The sequence below is a fragment of the Hesperophylax consimilis genome, chromosome 16, assembly GCF_061612785.1.
Source record: "Hesperophylax consimilis isolate HC1 chromosome 16, BYU_Hcon_1.0, whole genome shotgun sequence".
Lineage (NCBI taxonomy): Eukaryota > Metazoa > Arthropoda > Insecta > Trichoptera > Limnephilidae > Hesperophylax > Hesperophylax consimilis.
The window spans coordinates 1808666-1827730 of record NC_142851.1 but is presented as its reverse complement, the minus strand read 5'-3'; the positions used below and the strand labels follow the sequence as shown (position 1 = coordinate 1827730).

Below are 19065 nucleotides of genomic sequence, written 5' to 3'. Positions count from 1 at the left end.
GGCTAAAGCCATAAAGGCTCGGCCACGGAGGCCGCCATATAGATGAATTAACAAGATAACATATACAAAGTTTCAAAGTTAGCAAGCTTTTCTTAACTACGCCATATTAGGTTATGTTATGTTACTCAAGTCAAAAGTAAGGTGATCTGTTTCGATGAAAAGATTATTGTCAAGAAAACATATTATTTAAACCATTCTAACACCTTGCCTTATAATACATATTTTTTTAATTTCTAAAGTAACATCTAATAACATAACACTTGTTACCTTACACGCAACGTAGTCCGTGTTATTACGAAAATAAGTCAAAATCGGGTTTACCGCTTACCCGTGAGTTGAATTTTTTTCTAGAAAAACGCTAAAGGAGGGCAATTTTTACGAACTTTAATTATTTATTATTATGGCGGTAAAGTTATAATGATTCGTGATTACCATTCTTCGAAAGTGCAGGGCCGAACCTTCAATTTAGCTTGTTTTTTTGTAGAGTAAAAATAATATGGGCCAAGTAGTTCACTTTTTCATGTTTTTTTTTGACAATTTGTGATTTGCCAATAATATTGATATTGTCTTTACAAAATTGCACATTAAGTTACCGTGGTTATTTTTTTGGGCTTTTATGTTTTATTCCCACTTTTTTTAGGTAACGACTTAAGGTCTTAACAATAGGAATAATAATTGGTTAATTTGTATAGCGCCGTTTTCGTGAAATATAACCACAGGCGCTGAACAAATATAATTCCTAGGCTCTATCTGATTATTTAAAAAATAATACCTAAATTCTACTCAGGTATAACGATAGCTAAAGAAGGAGGAAGCGCAATACGGCATAATAACCCAAAAATTAATCATGATAATACTTTTGACAGTGAAAATTAAAATCATGTCACGTGTAAATTGTGTGTTAAAATTCAAAAAGTTTAATTAGACAAGTTGGCGCCAAAGTCTATTTAAATGTTTTCCATCAATAAAGTCTCCCAGGAGATCTAGGCCGCGGGTGTACTAAATATTGTTTATATGGACAGCTCAACGGTATTAGTTAAAGCAATAATGATCATATTTATCCAATAATTGGTACGTTTATTACTTAGTCCACTTTCCAATACAGTAAATAACTAACCAATAACCGGTATTGAAATAACCTGAAAGTTAAAGACAAATTAGGATCGTACAAAATGAAATTAATATCTGTATCAGAATTCTTTTAAATTTATGAAAAAATGCAACGTTTTATTTGAAGGACGATTTGAAAATAAATTGTTAAGTTTCATTGGAGCAAAGTGTCAAAAAGTCTGTGAGTAGGTAGTTAGTTTGTATAACCAACACCTCTGCCATAGGTAACCCCAAATGGTTCGTTTGGTGGTTAAGAAGGGTTGTCAGGGTTCACGGGGGTGAGGTTTGTCCAGGTCTTGTCGGCGGATGCGTTTGCCTACCAACTTCGTGGCAGGCCGGATCGGTAGAGGTCGGTTGAAGTAGACCCTTTGAACTATCTAGCCGGACTCTCTCGGCCTTGCACCGCAGGGGGGGATGAATTTATACGTCCGTCATTCCCGTACACACAGACCATTAGATTCCTACCCACCCCTTAAACCTTTGCTTCCCATAACTTCAAAGAACTCGGGACCTCTTGTGAGAAGCTGATGTAAAAAAAACGTTAAAGATCAAAGCTTTTGCAAAAAGCATTTAGGGTATTTATGAAGTCATCGTCAGTAGGTATATTTACTATTATAGTATTATGGTACAATGTTCACCAATGAGATTTCTTTCCCAGATAACCTAAACATACCATCAACAAGCCAGCTACGTATTCATCAAGGTACAATAATAATTCTCCTGGGCCTAAAATACTATGATCCACCTAAAGCTATTTTGATTATGATCGTCTTCAAATGCCACGGCGATCGTGTTGGTTTCTTGCGCAACTATGGGCTCAAATCCGGCTTTAGAATTACCTTTACCTGACACCAGAGACCAGATACTAATACAAAATGCACACCACAGCGCTAGCAATTGCGCCATCTATATTCCTAATACTAAGTTATCGCGTTCGGTAACTGCATTTTTGTGTGCAGCTCATTAATCGTGGTAATTGGGATTATGAAACTTGTTTGACAATGCAGAAATATAATACACACGGACATTCAAATAGGTTATAGGCTATTGGTAATACAAACTCTTGTTAGTGTAAGTCGTGTGGGGATTGGATTTTTTGTATCGCAACTACTAGTGAGGTAACGAATGCAATCTTGATTAATAATAAATGGTCGTGTTTTAAGTACGCAACTGCAATGGAGTATGCTAGGATTTAATTAATCAGTTTTTTATTGATGTCTGATAGTGAGAGTTTTAACAACAACCGACATAATACTTATTGTATTTAATCAAAAAAAAGGTGTACCTACTCACACTTTTGTCACAAGAATAAGTTTATTTTTAAAATTGCGAAATGACAGAAAAATTTATTGAATAACCTTCTAGCCATGTACAGAACACCCGTATGTTAAGAATCAGATTTATTTATTGTTATCAAGTTTAATTTGTAGAAGTACATTTTAATTTATATTTTTTTCTCTTACATATTCAATAATATTGTTATTCAATATACAGAAAAAAAGTTTATTTAGAATCTGTTCAAGTTATTGGTAGTCTTCTTAAAAACGGATTGCAGGCCATTTCCGGAAAAAAACTTTTAGTAAATTCGTAATAATATCGTGTTCATGCACCTGCGTTTGTCTTGATAGTATATGCAAAAGTGTTAGGATTTTTACATTTAACACGTGTTCCGACATCGTGATAAAATATTTGTTATTTTACTAAGTTTATCAATTCATTCGTTAATGGTCTGCAATCCCGTTTTCCACCCGATTACGAATAATTTGAAGAGATGCTTGATAAATTTACAATATTTTTATAATTTAAAATTAAACAGTAACTTTGTAAACATCACTTATGGGTAAATACTTAATGCCGACCGGGTTTCGCTACAACCGTAGCCTCATCAGGGCAGTATAATACTATTGTTCCCTATTGACAAAGAACACTCGCCTCTCAATCTCCCACCTATCCCTACCTCTTCCACTGTAGCTCAGACTGTCCACCTACCGTGATATTTACACATGTTAATTTAATTTTTAGATTTTTAGTATTATACTGCCCTGATGAGGCTACGGTTGTAGCGAAACCCGGTCGGCATTAAGTATTTACCCATAAGTGATGTTTACAAAGTTACTGTTTAATTTTAAATTATAATGTCACATCACAAAGTAACCGCTTCATATGAAGAAAAAAAAAAATATTTTTATAGTTTTTACAGTTTTCTTCGTGCGAAATAAAACAGTATTTTTCTTAAAGATTTATTGAATAATCTTCTAGCGACACACAGAACATCTAAATATTAAGAAATCAGAATTCCTCAGGATTTAGTTGAGCGAATACGCTTCATTTCTGGGAACTCGTAGTACTAGCGGGTAACTAGTAAATCTACATTATATTTGGAGTATATTTTGTAGTAAAAGTATTTTATTTGAGGTTTTGTTTTCGAGTAAATAGAACCCGAAGTTGGAATTATTTATGTAAAATTTAAAAAAAAATATCTGTCCCTAGGGGATAGTATCAGCTGTTTAATGCCATGTCTTTTAAAATGTAACGTATTTTCTTTTGACCATTTAGTTGCCGAATAAAAAGTAAAAAAAAAAAAAAACAAATCACTTTTTGGGATTACTTTGCGATCGAGAGTTACACGAAAAAAATATTTTTTTGATGTTTATTTCAAATTTTACTAGCCATATCTTTAAATCTTTAGTGTTAAGTTTCTCCCTTTTCACAAAGACAAAGTTATTCATTTTTTTTTTTTTCACTTGTAGCAAACACTTTGTGGGTATACATAATTATAATAATTAAAATAAAATAACTTTGTTTAAATACCACTTTATTGTATATATTTATAACCAACCGGTTTCAGTTCAGCCCGAACCTTCATCAGGGTTAATAAAAACATATTAAATTAATTACAGAGGTGTATGGGTACTTATAGTTAAGCTGGAAGAGGGAGAGAGAACATCAACTTTGGTGGGGGTGGAAGACTTAGGTAGGAGAGAGGGGGTAAACATAGGTGCAGGAAATGGAAATATATTTAAAATGGGGCTGTTTGTTAAATCTAATTGTTTATTTAGTAAATTGATTTTATTGACTTTAAGGGATTTTTTTATCTCGAGTGCTTCTAAATTGTTGAGGCGTAGACCTATCCCGTTTCTATGTAATACTTCTACACCTGAAGGCTTATCAAATGAGTGATCTTTATCTATTAAATGTGTTGCAAATTCCGAAAAACCTATGTTGTTTAAGCATCTCAAGTGCTCAACTACCCGCGTTTGAACATTTCTTGCAGTTTTACCAATGTAAAATGCTTCGCAGTCGTTACATTTAAGTTTATAGATGCCAGAATGACTTAAATTATTTTCTTTATCTTTTGAGTTAATTAAAAGTTTACCTAGGTTATTATTGGTATAAAAAGCGGCTTTAATTTCTGTTGGAAATTTTAAAACACATGAGGACGAGAAATTATTAATGTATAAAATTCTACGCCAACCATGGTTTTTATTTACTGCGATGTTGGGGATACTATTGTACAGGAATTTATTACAAAATATGAGTCGTTGTTTTTTTGCAAGGATTTTATCAATTAAGGTATGGGTATATCCGTTATTTATGGCGATAGATTTGATTATAGAGAGTTCAATATTGAAGTTAACTTTAGATAGCGGAATAGTGACAAGTCTGTGGACCATAGAATGGAAGGCAGAATGTTTATGGGAAATGGGATGGTTAGAAGTACTATGAATGACTGTATCGGTAAAAGTAGGTTTTCTATAAATATTTAAATTAAATTTATTATTAATAATGGAAAGGGATAGGTCTAGAAAATTTAAACTGTAATTAGTACCTATTTCTACTGTAAACTGAATATTTTTATGGAACGAATTCCTTAATTGGATATTCAGTTTACAGTAAACGTAACGTTAAATGTAACGACTGCGAAGCATTTTACATTGGTAAAACTGCAAGAAATGTTCAAACGCGGGTAGTTGAGCACTTGAGATGCTTAAACAACATAGGTTTTTCGGAATTTGCAACACATTTAATAGATAAAGATCACTCATTTGATAAGCCTTCAGGTGTAGAAGTATTACATAGAAACGGGATAGGTCTACGCCTCAACAATTTAGAAGCACTCGAGATAAAAAAAATCCCTTAAAGTCAATAAAATCAATTTACTAAATAAACAATTAGATTTAACAAACAGCCCCATTTTAAATATATTTCCATTTCCTGCACCTATGTTTACCCCCTCTCTCCTACCTAAGTCTTCCACCCCCACCAAAGTTGATGTTCTCTCTCCCTCTTCCAGCTTAACTATAAGTACCCATACACCTCTGTAATTAATTTAATATGTTTTTATTAACCCTGATGAAGGTTCGGGCTGAACTGAAACCGGTTGGTTATAAATATATACAATAAAGTGGTATTTAAACAAAGTTATTTTATTTTAATTATTATACAAAGTTATTCATTTCTCATTTGTATTCCTGGTTAGGCAAAGAAAAATCTGCATACTAAACTACTCAATCATCTCCTCTTTATGGTCTCGCTGATCAACTTTCACCTTTCAAGCAATAGGTACTCCTCTCTGATTGCACAATAATTCACATTTAATTGTCTTCAGTCACGTAGTCGTGTCAGTTCTTTTGCATCTAACCTTAAGCATGGCTAATTACCTTTTCACTTCCCCCCTAATTCTGCGACCATTTCAGTTCCACGGACCATTAGCGAGTAGTCATCAGCTATCAGCCACCAGCAATATGACTGGCCCGTGACACATAAGAACAAGAAGAAAGTTGCTCACGTCAGAGTTTGTTGGGAAATCGACCCACGCCGGCCTTGATTGCTTCATCGGCTCACTTCTTAAAGGATACAGACCTCTAATATGCTAAAATATGAAAATTGTAATACTCAAGTGGTTAGCGGTTGACGGTGAGTCAACTGGAAAATCCCGCTATCGTCCTTAAGATGAAGGATTCTGTGTTGAAATTAGACCTTATACCTAATCTTTATTGTATTACAAACTACAAAGAGATTTCTTCAAGTTTCAGAAACATTTCTGATATCGTGCGCATATTTGATGCTAAGTTAATTTGATGAACTTCACGGCAACAGCGGTAGCTTTGATTCTGGGTCCATAGTTCGAGGATTGAAAGGTGATTTGATGAACTCACGGCAACAGCGGTAACTTTGATTCTGAGTCCAGAATTCAAGAATTCAAGGCCCGCTGAAAATCTGATAAAACTGTTTAAAATTTCGTTAGTTTTTCACAAAAGCATATTTTTGCAGGTTGTTTTAATTTAGAATGTAACCTAGGTTATCTAATAGATATGATTTTTCAGGTACAATATTAAGAATCTTCCTCTTGCGCCATTTTCAGCATCGTATTCCTCACATACACGCACCATTAGCGTATATCCCCACATACTTGCGGCATTTTCAGTGTTTTACTCCAATATTAATAATGAATAATATTAATATTGTATTTTGCAATACCTATGTATAGGTACTATGCCCTTTAGCCTCTGCAGCTATATTTAGAGCCACACAAATGTCAGTCTTCAAATTAGTTTCACCTGTTAAATTTCCACGAACCTTCTAAGGCGAAGCCTTTCATTATTACTTAATGTAAAGGCATACCGTTGTAATTCGTTGTGACTTGTCACTTTTACTTACAAACGACGCATGCAATAGAAAGAGAGGATACACCGGAGCTCTCGGTGGCAGGTAACAGGATCACAGAGTCCATTGACGTAATTGAATAGAAGTTGTTCAAACTAAGTTGTTATTGAAACGTTTGAGATGTGTGACGCAAGAATAACTGTTATGGGTGCGAATAACAATTAGTCGAGAGGTGAAGACAGATAGACACTGAAAATAACAAGGTAACGGTCGCAACTGGAACTCGAACCCAGATCCTCTGTAATCTTACCGGCAGAGACACCAATTATCAATTGAGCTATTTCCACCTCATTACATTACTTTAGAGAGTTTTTATCACTATCATACTTCAATTTTTGATTATCATCAATTATTTCCCATATTTTGGCAGTCATCTGCTAAGGGTGTGACTGCTAAGTTCCAGCAAAATATATTTAAAATCTAGATGTTGTCACTGACACTTATACTTATACGATTTTAATTGTACGGGCATCTAATGATTTTTTCAGTATGTTTTGAAGCTTATAAACCTCTTTATAATATTTAATCATTGACAATGATATTATAATATAATATTACACCTGCTGATGCTGCAACGCCACTGGTCAAAAAACGGATAAAAATACCTTTTGCTTAGGATTTTACAGTAAAAAAGTTCATTTATTCCAAAAGCAATATTTGCATTGTACTTAGCTAAATCAGAAAAACAATATTTTACTTAGTTTTTGACCCACTTCAACAAGTTGTTTAATTGTGGACAGGCAGTTTGTTAATTTAGTCAGAATTATGTATATATGTTTATCTAATCCGAACTAATCATTACTCTCGCCAGTTAGATGCAAATAACATAAAAAATTAAAACTTTCTAGTTTTAAAATATTTTCCCTCATATATCGCTTCATTAGAAGATCTGGAGATAATGATTATAAACATTAAACATAGATCGTTGAGAATATTTTGTACGGTGGGAAGCAGAGCTAATTACAGTACCAGAAAATTAAAAGAAGGTCCATAAATATAAAAGACACCTTTCACGATGTTCTTACCCACATAGACTGGTAGGCAGGTACTCCTAATGAAAGTAAATGACCACGTTGGAATCATTAAAAGAAAGTAATTATGACTTGTCCATTGGCTAACATTGTCACTTGTCATAAAGTTACTACGAGTAAGGAAAATAAAAGATAAAGGAATTAAACATCACTCTTGTTTCAGAAAGTTATTTCAAAGTCAAGACATGACATTTATGTCAATTTGAACTGCTGTCCAGAGGCGGCCTGGTATATTTTATCTATTGGAGCACCCGTTCGTTTGCGCTTCGGCAAAAACGAGAAGATTTTTTAGATCTCATTTTGGTACCCCTTATTTGAAAACGTGCAGGTTTTGTTGTCTAAGTATACAGATACCTACCTTACAAAGGTATCTACTACAGCGTGTTTTTCAACTAAGCACAAATAAGAACTTAGGAACTTCGAATTGTGTGAATGTGGACAAGTTCGAATCACGGAGCACATTTTTGAAGAATGTCCACCTTATCGGTTCTTCGCAGCACATCGATGCTGCACGACGGCAAAAAGGCCAGATAGTATTGTAGTCTGTTACCATTACTGAAATAGTAAAGACTGTGTATGAGACGATGTGTGAATGTGAATGGAGCAAGGAGTGTGCCAAGACCGAGTTGTTTGGCGGTCCATCGATTCTGCAAATAATATAGGCTAGTGATGTTGCAAGAACAAAAGCAACGCTATAGCTACAGTAGTCATTGTGATTGAAATGGTATAGGCTTTTTAGATGATTTTGAACAAACAACCCTACTCTATTACGATATTTAATTTGTAAATACGTTGCCAGACGTGATGCCTAATACTATTAATTGATTGAGAAATCTCAGCAACACGAAGAAGAAGCGCATTCTAGAATAATTTTCCCTATCTCGGCTCTGCCGTCGTCTTACGTGTGTATCTCAATATCCGCTTCAGTATGCAAATACTCGTTAATAAACCATCCCGGCCAAGGACAGTTGAAGAATGGTCCGCTGGTGACCACCATTGGGGTTTCCTGTCTCCTTAAGTATTCTGATTTCATAATGCCTTCGCTATATCACCCGGTCACGCGTGCACAGTGCACACTGTGGAGTGACACAACAATGTGACCATCGCAGTCGGCAATCCGCCATCCGCGTAGATTCCTTGTCCCCGGTGGTAGACTGTAAACACTGCCTCATCCATTCATACACTGTCACTTGGACTTCAGTATCGAATTGACCATTGTGCGTGTACTATACCTGTATTCCTGAACGCATTGCTTCGTATTTTTGCTAGTTCTGCCATACGCAACTTTGACCGAGTGAATAAATTATGTAGGTTTTTTTTACTGAACACGTTATTAGTTGATTATCCGAGTTTTAACATTTAATACCTAAATGAAACAATTAAACATCGTGTATTTGGACAGTTATTAAAGCGGTAACGTAAAAAAGGTGGAGTTGTTATTCAAATGAATATTTGTGCGAATTTTTATCACTATCAGCGATTATACATTATTAACAATAATAAAAATACATTTTAAAGTTTACACAGTTATTCATATTTTTATCAGTTGTGAATATTAACGGATTTAAAAGCCTCTAAAATATCATCGTGGTGCAAAACTAGATAATTATTTAAAGATAAGTTTTGACGATACTAAGGACAGTTGTTTTACAGAATTTGAACAATTCATCAAATTATTTAATTGTTATTATTTCATAATAAAAACACATAAATTTGTTTTTGACCACGATAGTTTTATTTTCACTCTACCGGTTTCGGAAGATCCCTTCCTTCGTCAGGAGAATATTTATCAGTTTTAAATATTCTCCTGACGAAGGAAGGGATCTTCCGAAACCGGTAGAGTGAAAATAAAACTATCGTGGTCAAAAACAAATTTATGTGTTTTTATTATAAATTATGATGAGCCACAAAGTGAATGCTTTTTACAATTACGTTATTATTTCAGTTCTGTGAACAACCAACTGGCCCAAAATGATAGACATAACAGAATTTGAAAATTGATGAATTGTTGAATTGAAACGATCCGTCCTTATAATTATTTATTGTTTTTATGTTTAAATCGTAGAAATTTAGATTAAAAAATTAAAGTAAACCGATATTTTAATTGTTGTTATTATTGTGAACATACAGCTATTTCGGCGTTCAAGGCCATTATCAAACTGTACCTAGCATTATTAAATTTGATTTACATCATACAAAAAGTATATAGACATAATAATAATAATTTACCATTTACCGTTTATTAATTATTTATTTCCCTCTGATATGAAAATATCTGGAGTCGGTGTTTTATTTTCCCATTTGAACTCTGGTGAGTTGACGTGTTGTTCTTGTATTTATTATGCTTATATAATGCAGTTGCATAATGTGGATTGACTAGATGATCATTTGTGGAAAAGTGTGTGGAAGGTTTTAGTTTTTCCTGTGGGGAAGATTTAACCCGGACATAAAATCTAAATAAAAAAATTTAAAAATTACCATTTACTGTTTTTTATTTATGTTTTATTATTTTTTCAGATTCAAAAGGATAAATCAATTACCTCTGCGTTTCATCGACTAGGAGTTCACATGGATTTTAAATAAACCGTGAAACAATAATAATTAAATATCAAGCGTTGGTATTAGGTCCACAGTGCTATTAACCCTTGTTGCGCGTGAGTGGCTTGAAGTTGGCTGGTTGGTTGAGTGAAGTGTTGGTGGTGTAATGAAGTGCTAACTCAAGTGGCTCCACCTCGAGGATAAGATGGGGAGCTTCGGGGCCCTCCTGGCCCTAGCGGGGATCGCAGTGGTCCTGGCTGCAGATTTAGGTAAGATTTTTATCATTTACTACAAATTTGTCATTGAATTCATATTTTTTACAACCCCAAATAGAGTTGTTTTATTATTTTTTTTTTTTGTAGTTTAACAACTACAAAAAAACACTATAACTAGTGTTTCTAATTTTAGCAGTAGGAACTCTGCAGTTTGAAATGAAAATGGAGTATAAATACACCTTCCCTCTCCCCATAATTTGAAATGATGTCCTAGAACACCCTTGAAGGGTGAAAGCAAGAAACATTCGAAAAAAAACAACCTGGACTAGTGGTTATTTTGTTGTATGTCCCTCTTATAGTGTGACCATGCACGTTTCTTATTTTATTAAAGGAAGCCACTCTTACACAATGTGCTAATAATTTAATAGTCTATTTTTTATTTTAACTATGAATACAATTAATTATTTTTCGAATAAGTAGTTTTCACAAAAAAATTATCGGGTTGATCAACCTATTCCTGCAGAACAATAAGATGATTATGAGTCAATGGAGCCCCGGGCGTGGGCCCCCTGCCGGATTATTGACTTCGCATGCCGTAAAAAACTACATATATTATTTGATTGCTTCCAAGGAACTTGTTGATGTTGATGGGTTGATACCAGGGCCGAACCTATTATATATTTTGATTTTGATACCGAAAGTAATTGTGCCTCCCCCAACATATCCATTTTGTTACCTAAATAAATAATAATTTCAGAATCACTGCAATAAATAATATGAATATTTTTCATTTTTTGACATTCCTAAACGTCAGACGGCTATGTAAAAGTTTTAAAAATAGTAATAAATTGACAATGTCGAATTGAAATGATAACTTTTACAGACATTGGCCGTTCGCTTGTACTTTTTAACACTAAAAAAGGAGTCAATTAGTTCATGAGTGCTTTAGTTATAATAACAACTTTTTTTATCTCAACGTTTGGACGGATTCAATTGATCGCGTCTTAGATGAAATAATTAAGTCTGCGGATCGTGTATACGATTTATTCAATTCTAAGAGCTTAGTTAGATCACATCAATTCATTAATAAGCCAATTGTTTTGCATGGCGAACAAAATTATACAAAAGTTGTGCATATTGACAGCTTATCCGACTGTCGGAATCATATTCTGACCGTGCTCGCAAATATCAATAAATGACTATGGATGATGGATTTCTTCAATCTTGTATTGAAATGACCTCGAGGTTTTGCACGTGCAATCGATAGAGGCCTATGTCATTGGTAGATCCGGAGCTGGTAATGTTTTCCTTATTAGTATCAAGTGTTAGGTAGGTACATTCTGTTACCTCGCGCTCATCTTAGCCTAAACTATAGATTGGAGGTAGTAGGTAGCTACTCGCAAGTCATCGAATAAGTTTTTTGGTCTTGGATTACGACCGATTACGTCAGGAGTGCTTAGTGTGTACCGTTGGCCGCTGTTTGGTCGTCATTTAAATATTTCCCCCGTCATTATTCGTCTCTGGAATGGAAAATGGCGTGAAAAAGTGTCTTGTTTGGTTCGTGAAAGTTTTTTTGCCAATTTTGTAGCGCGTCGAAAATTTACCACGCCAAAGGTGAAGTGTAACTAATAACACCACACTCATTCTTCAATGAGCATTTCTTGTAGAGCACTTTTGGAGATTTTTTCGCCATTGTTTTGATTTGGGTCATACGCCTTTATCTTTGTAATAAGTTGTTATTTTTTATACGCTTTTTTAAAAGATGATTTTATTAAGACACGGGCATATATAATATAATAATAATTGGACAATTTTATAGCGCCGCTTTTGTGAGTTATCACCTCAGGGGCGCTTTACAGTTGATGCAGGTATTACAAAAAAATATAAATATTACCAAAATAAAGTGAAGTTAAGTAAAGTAAAATGAAGAACAGGAACAGGTGACATGAAGATAGAATATGGATACTTTGCAGCAAGAATCCTAGGTGGTGAAGAAACTGGACCAGCTGCTGCAGAGAGAGAGTCCACCAACAGTGCCAACACGAGGTTCGTCATCCATCCAGGTATGTGTCTGCTGCTAATAAAGCGCCGACACAATATCCTCACATAGATAACAGACCTTGGCAGCACAGCTGTGACGTTCGACGAAGATAGAAAATGGAGACTCTGCAGCAAGAATCCTAGGTGGTGAAGAAACTGGACCAGCTGCTGCAGCAAGAGAGACTACAGCGTCCACCCCTACATATATTTTATACAATTTTCAGTAAACTTTTTAGAAATTTGAAAAAGTCGTTTGAGTTTATTTTAAATGTTATAGATCTCAGGTCCGTTGATATACTTAGGCACAAGAAAATAACTTTTCCAAAAGCAAGAACAGATTCCCTCTTCATTAATTCTGAATTCAGTTTGTGAAATCGTTTTGATATATTGTAGATAATTAGGTTTGTTTAAAGTTTAAACCATCATTTTACAATTATCTAAGCGTTTCAGAACCAAAGGTTCACAACATATAGATATTTTTTTATTAAAATAGTTGAAAACCAAGTAAATTATTTTCATTTATGAAATGCTTCACAATCAAGGAAATATTTGTTTCCAAATTTTGTCTTCTTAGGTTAGGTTATAAAATATTCAGTACTTGGTATTCCCCGGGGCATTATTTCTAACGTACAAAGCATTTATACTTCGTATGTCTAACAATTCTCTAGACCAGGGATACCCTAACTTTTTGTGGATACGACGTCACATTTAATGATTTTTTTTAAATATAATTAGGTACATTAAATATAAATGCTTCTCTACATACTTTGAATGCAGGAATTAATTTCTAATAATAAAATAAAATTTTCAAAATCTAATAAAAAAAGTGACTTGAAAAGTCGAATGGTAGCTTATTGAGGTACAATAATATAAATTACACATTTGCCCTGATGGTGGATACGAACGCTGTCTGAAACGTTGGCTAAAGAAGGAGGTAGCGCAACACGGCATAATACCTCAAAAATAAATGACCATATTACAACAACTGCTCCCACTTCAGATTGGCAACCTCTGCTATGCAGTTATCATTATCTCTCATCAGTTCGTCACCGCGACTGTCTGGAGGAACGGTACTACACTATTCCTTTGCACGAGCATTTCTGTGGTAGAAAGTGAAGCCCCATCGCAACTACCCAACATGGAGAGAAGGTTACTGCAACAAAAGGGTAGTAACACATATATGCAACAAAATTGCAGATTACAGATTACAGTCGATGCATTTCGCTGATGACATTAAATTTACTTGCCTGTATTTTCAGGATGTGATATCATCCGATAAACATTCCATCACGTCGACACCGAACGCCCCAAGACACCACAGGTAACATTAATCAGCAGAAATCAGACACTTTATAAAAATGTAACAAACATATTCTATAAGGTGTAATAATAGGGAGCGAATAACTAACGGCTTTTATAAATTCGCGATGTTATTTAACTGCTGTTTACCAAGCTGCTAGTTTAGCGGAGCTATAACGGGAATAAATTGATTCGTTCCATTCCGCCAATGAGGAAGTTGAAGAAAGTAAAACATTGGCACTTCATCGGGAATCGATATTGCTGATAACTTATTAAAGACACGTATTCATATCTTTTGACTTCGTGCTTTTATGTCATTTAGTTTGAATTGATAATCTTTTTTGATATGATGTTTTCCGTGTAATCCGCGAGTATTCAATATGATAATTTGACGCAGGTTGATGGTAGTAGAAATAGGGGATGAAATATCTGAATCGGTATTTGTCAACGGTCAGAATATCTATTATATTCCTAGATTTTTCTCTTCCTCTCCCTTCTTGACTTAAAAACCCTTACACAAGGCTTATCCAAATATGACATAGGCGACGAGGGAAATTATTTTCCTCAGCCCCCCCCCCCTGTTTGCAGCTAATGTAAAAAAATCTTAGTGTGCCTTATATCATCACGAATAAATGTGCAATAGATATAAAAATCGCTTGGCAAACAGAGTCTAGAAACGGTCCATTTTAAAACAAAAAAAAAATAATCAAGGGAAACTTACAGATAATCGTTGCCATAAAATAGTAATTTTTATTATTAAATGCGTTCTTACATATACAATGAAAAAAAAACATTATTAAGAACTATACGCTTATATTTTTTATGAATCAATTAATTTAATTTGAATTATAACTAACGAAACGATAGGAAGAACTGCAATTTATCCAACGCAATTTTTTTACTTTTCAAAATATAAACCGATTCGAAAATAATGATTTCACATTAAGCTTCACTTTAGTTTTAAGCCACGCTTAATTTCGATAAATAATTATGATTAACCCGTTACCCACTTAACTTGGACAGATATGATACATTATTCAGTAGGAACCAACCAACATACGTTTATATGGGCCCATAAGCAATTAAAGTTTTAATGCATTCATCACGAATTCAATTGAGATGAAATTATACCTGAGGTTAGTTAGACTTAGTACTTTAATAATTTATGTCTAAATGTATCCATTGTTGTATTAGTTAGAAGGTAGATGTAGGTACATAAGATTGATTGGACAATCGGCCCATTTGTATGCACGTTTTTTCTGTGTATTAGCAGGTCCAATAGTAAAATAAGCCCAGTTAAAGCTGCGTGCTAAACCCATGTATGATCATTGTTATGATCGGCTGACGGATGTGGTGAGGAGAAGGAGTTGGAGAAGAGGGAAGTGAGGGATTAACTGGCTTTTTAGATTTGGACACGAAACACGGCTAAAGCCATTTCAAGCAACTTTTACCTTCTGAATGGTGGTCTTACACCAAGGCGATGCTGAGAGTTTCTTCCACTCTGGAACGTTCCGCAAGTATGTTATGTATTATTTAAAATGATACAAATGAACCAAATACAATTTACTTGCGCACGCCGGGATTTGAATCCGTGACCTTCGGCTTCGGCTTCAGGACATCATATCTAATATCGCAGATCGTGTGAGAAATGTGGAGATTCACAAAGAATGCAATGCGGATGTGAACGTAATGAATAAGTCTAAGAAAGGAAAGCTTATATGGTTTGGAAATATAGAGCGAATGAACGAAGAAAAGAGTATAAGGAAACGTATATGTGAATGATAGAATAAGACGGGTACGCCCGAGGAAGACATGGCGCAATCAACAGAACCAGATAGTTGAGTCGGGCCATGTCAAGAGTCGGTATAACAGAAGAGAAGTATGAATGTGAATGAGGCAAGCATTGCGTGCCAAGACCGATTTATTTTGCGGTTCGTCCTCTCTACCCTTACGGGGTAATGATGTGATGGTTAGTTAGTTATTTTTGTTAGTTATAAAACTGCTTTCAGGAATCATAAGCATGGTCGAACAATTATAAATTACCCATCCATCACAAATTAGTAACTTTTGATGTGTGTCTTATCTCCTTTTCTATTATGGTCAGACATCTGATATAAACAGTTTAAAAAGAGAGAACACAAATCTTTCTCTTTACTTTTAAAAGTTTCCCATAGATACTCCTGTATAATTTTAAATAAATTTTTATTAAATAAATATTTTTATATAAAACGAAAACAAATGAAGTGACAAAAACCTTTCTAAGACGTTTATTACAATAAATTTTTTTAAACTTGTGAAGTGGTAAATAACGTTTCCCAAAAAAAAACACCGGTAAAAATTTTAGATTTCATTTTGGTATAGGTACGTTCAAAAACATTATTTTATTTAGGTTTACATTAAAAAATAGTATTTAATTTTGGTATACGTTCAAAAACAGTATTTCATTTTTGTATACGTTCAAAAACAGTATTTCACTTTGGTATACGTTCAAAAACAGTATTTCTCTGATATCAGACGTCATTAAACGCAAATGCATATAACATATATTTTTTCTCCTTAAAACTGCCATTTGTCTAATTTATTGAAGTCATAAATAAGTAAAATATAAAAATAAGTTGTTTAGCGCTTATATTATTTTGGCAGTGTAGTAATTTATACCCGCCATCCAAACTTGAATTTTTAATTCTCCTTTTCATTGACGACGAATTAAAGCTTATAAAGAATTAGAAAAGTATGATAAGTTGGCGTATTAATATTATCAGTCTTTACGGACAAGGCGGGGTCAGCCGAGGTCACTGTGTTGCCACACGTGGTCTGACCATATCGATTCTAGTTACCTACCTACATTTACACGTGTCAAAGCTGAATGCAATTTCGTACACCTGGACACTGTTCGCTTGTGATATAGGATCACCAGGTAGGTAGGTGTACCATCTTGGCCGATGACGTACCAAAATAAATTCTATCGGTCAATTAGGCTTGTCTCCAATCAGTCTGTCTGTACCTGTCTGTATTAAAAATGTCAATTTAAGTATGGGAACTTCTTTTTGAAGGTTATATTCTTAAATATAATTACTTAGGACTTATGATCAAATCCGCTACGTTTGGGTGGAAACCTGACGCCATTGTCCATTTGAATACTAATCGCTCAAGTTTAAGGTATTTTGGTTATTTTTATTGCTTACAACTGGCTTCCGTGGTCGAGGGGTAAGGCTCTCGATTAGCAAGCTGGAGGTAGTGGGTTCAAATCTTAACGTGCGCAAGTAAATTATATTTGAATAATTTGTGTTATTTCACAAATTACTCATTAAAAATAATGTATAATACATTTGAAGCAAGTTCCAAGTTGGAAGATGCTCCCAGTGTCGTCTTGGTATAATATGACTATTCAGAATTGAACCTTGCATGAAATGGCTTTAACCGTGTTTGGTGACGAGATCTGAATAGTCAGGTATTTCCCCACATTCATTTTTATCTTATTTCCCTTCCTCCTAACCTTCAGCCTCACAACATACCCCGATTGGGCATGCCATAGTCTCAGATCGTTGGGAGCAGTTGGGAATCTTGTGCGGTTTCTCATAAAAGAACAATATTATTTAGTTATTTTCTAATCTCTTCGGGAGATGTTTAGAATACTTCTTTCCATCCCACGTTGCGTTACTCTCAGTTTTTGGACCGCTTTCAAATGCAGTAGCCATGTTTAACATCCACGCTATGATAATACGGTAGTTATTATGCCGCCCATTATTATTCTTGCAATATATAGGTCAATGACACAAAACTGTGATTTAAATAATGTGTCATATCTGGGTCAAGAATTGCTCAAACAAAAGTGCTCCTATTGGTCCATTGGGTTTTTCAAACCGAAATGTAACTACAATAAATTTTATACTCCTTTTAAATATTATAAAATCTATTATTTTTTTTTTTTTATAAGCAATAATTGTTCGCCTGAAACACTCATCCACATTGAAAAAATCTCCTGATAAAAAATACATGACGCCAACGGGACACGAACCCGTGTCCATTCGATTTCCGGTCGAAAGCTCTGACCACTGAGCTATGGGGGCTTATTTCTTACCCGAGAAAATATTCAATATATGCTAGTGTTTCATTCAACAATTACTGCTTTTTACATTTTTTACATTTCATGTATTTTTTATCAGGAGATTTTTTCAATGTGGATGAGTGTTTCAGGCGAACAATTATTGCTTATAAAAAAAAAATTGTTATCCTTTGTGCTATGCATAAATAAAATCTTGTCTTTAAAACATTAATTTATCAAAAAAAAAATAATAATTATAAAATCTGTTTTTTTATTGTACGCGTGACAGATTATCATTATAATTTTACGGTAAATAAGTTTAAATCTATTTAACAAATCGTCTAACAAGTAACAGTTTCGTGAACGATAGCATTTTCCCACCCATGCCCATGTAGATATAAGATAAGATGAAACATCTTAGTATAGATGTTATGTTAGTATAGATGTTACGTTAGTCGCTATGGCTATAAAAAGGTAGATAGTGGATGGTAGAAGATGTAGGATGAGATGGTTGTATCACGATATAGAGTTCCGTTGCTCTGGGGTTTGTTGGGTTGCGTGATCGCTCTCGGTTACCTGCTGTTGTGTGTTGTCTGTTGCTTTATCTCTAACCAAACTGTTAAACAACATAACATGCAATACATCATATTATCATCATTTTAAAAACGTACTTTATGTATTGCATACTCGAGTGCTTGTGCGTATAACTTTTGAGATATTCATTTCACAATATTTGCATCACTAAACGGTGTTACAATATGATATATTTATGTTGGTTCGCAGCATCCCAACAATAACGAAGTAAAAGCCGGTAATTTGAAACAGCATTCTATATTAATTTCGAGGCACACACTATATTTACCTACAGATATTTTATAAAAATATATTATTGCAACCCATAGTGGAACTTTTTCACAAGAGACATCAACACGCGGGAACAGCACGAACCCGAAAGACAGGCCTTAAAGCAATTCTACAATATATTATATTTAAATTCCTCTTAATTGGCATTTTCTCCAAAATTTGTACATTGGGTTTTTATTATGTCCACCATTTTGATTGGTATTTACGAATTATAGAATATGTGAATGGAATATATTTTTAACATGCAAATTTATTA

At 34.2% G+C, this 19065-nt stretch overlaps 1 protein-coding gene across 1 annotated transcript in view; it reads left to right on the top strand.

Annotated features, from left to right (window-relative positions):
* The window catches only part of sas (stranded at second transmembrane protein), a 117768-nt gene that overhangs the window by 15563 nt on the left and 83140 nt on the right, over positions 1-19065 (top strand). The window contains exon 2 of the mRNA XM_089640799.1: positions 10326-10615. Within this exon, the coding sequence (XP_089496925.1) occupies positions 10552-10615 (64 nt within the window). The 5' untranslated portion in view covers positions 10326-10551. The remainder of the gene's footprint in view (positions 1-10325; positions 10616-19065) is intronic.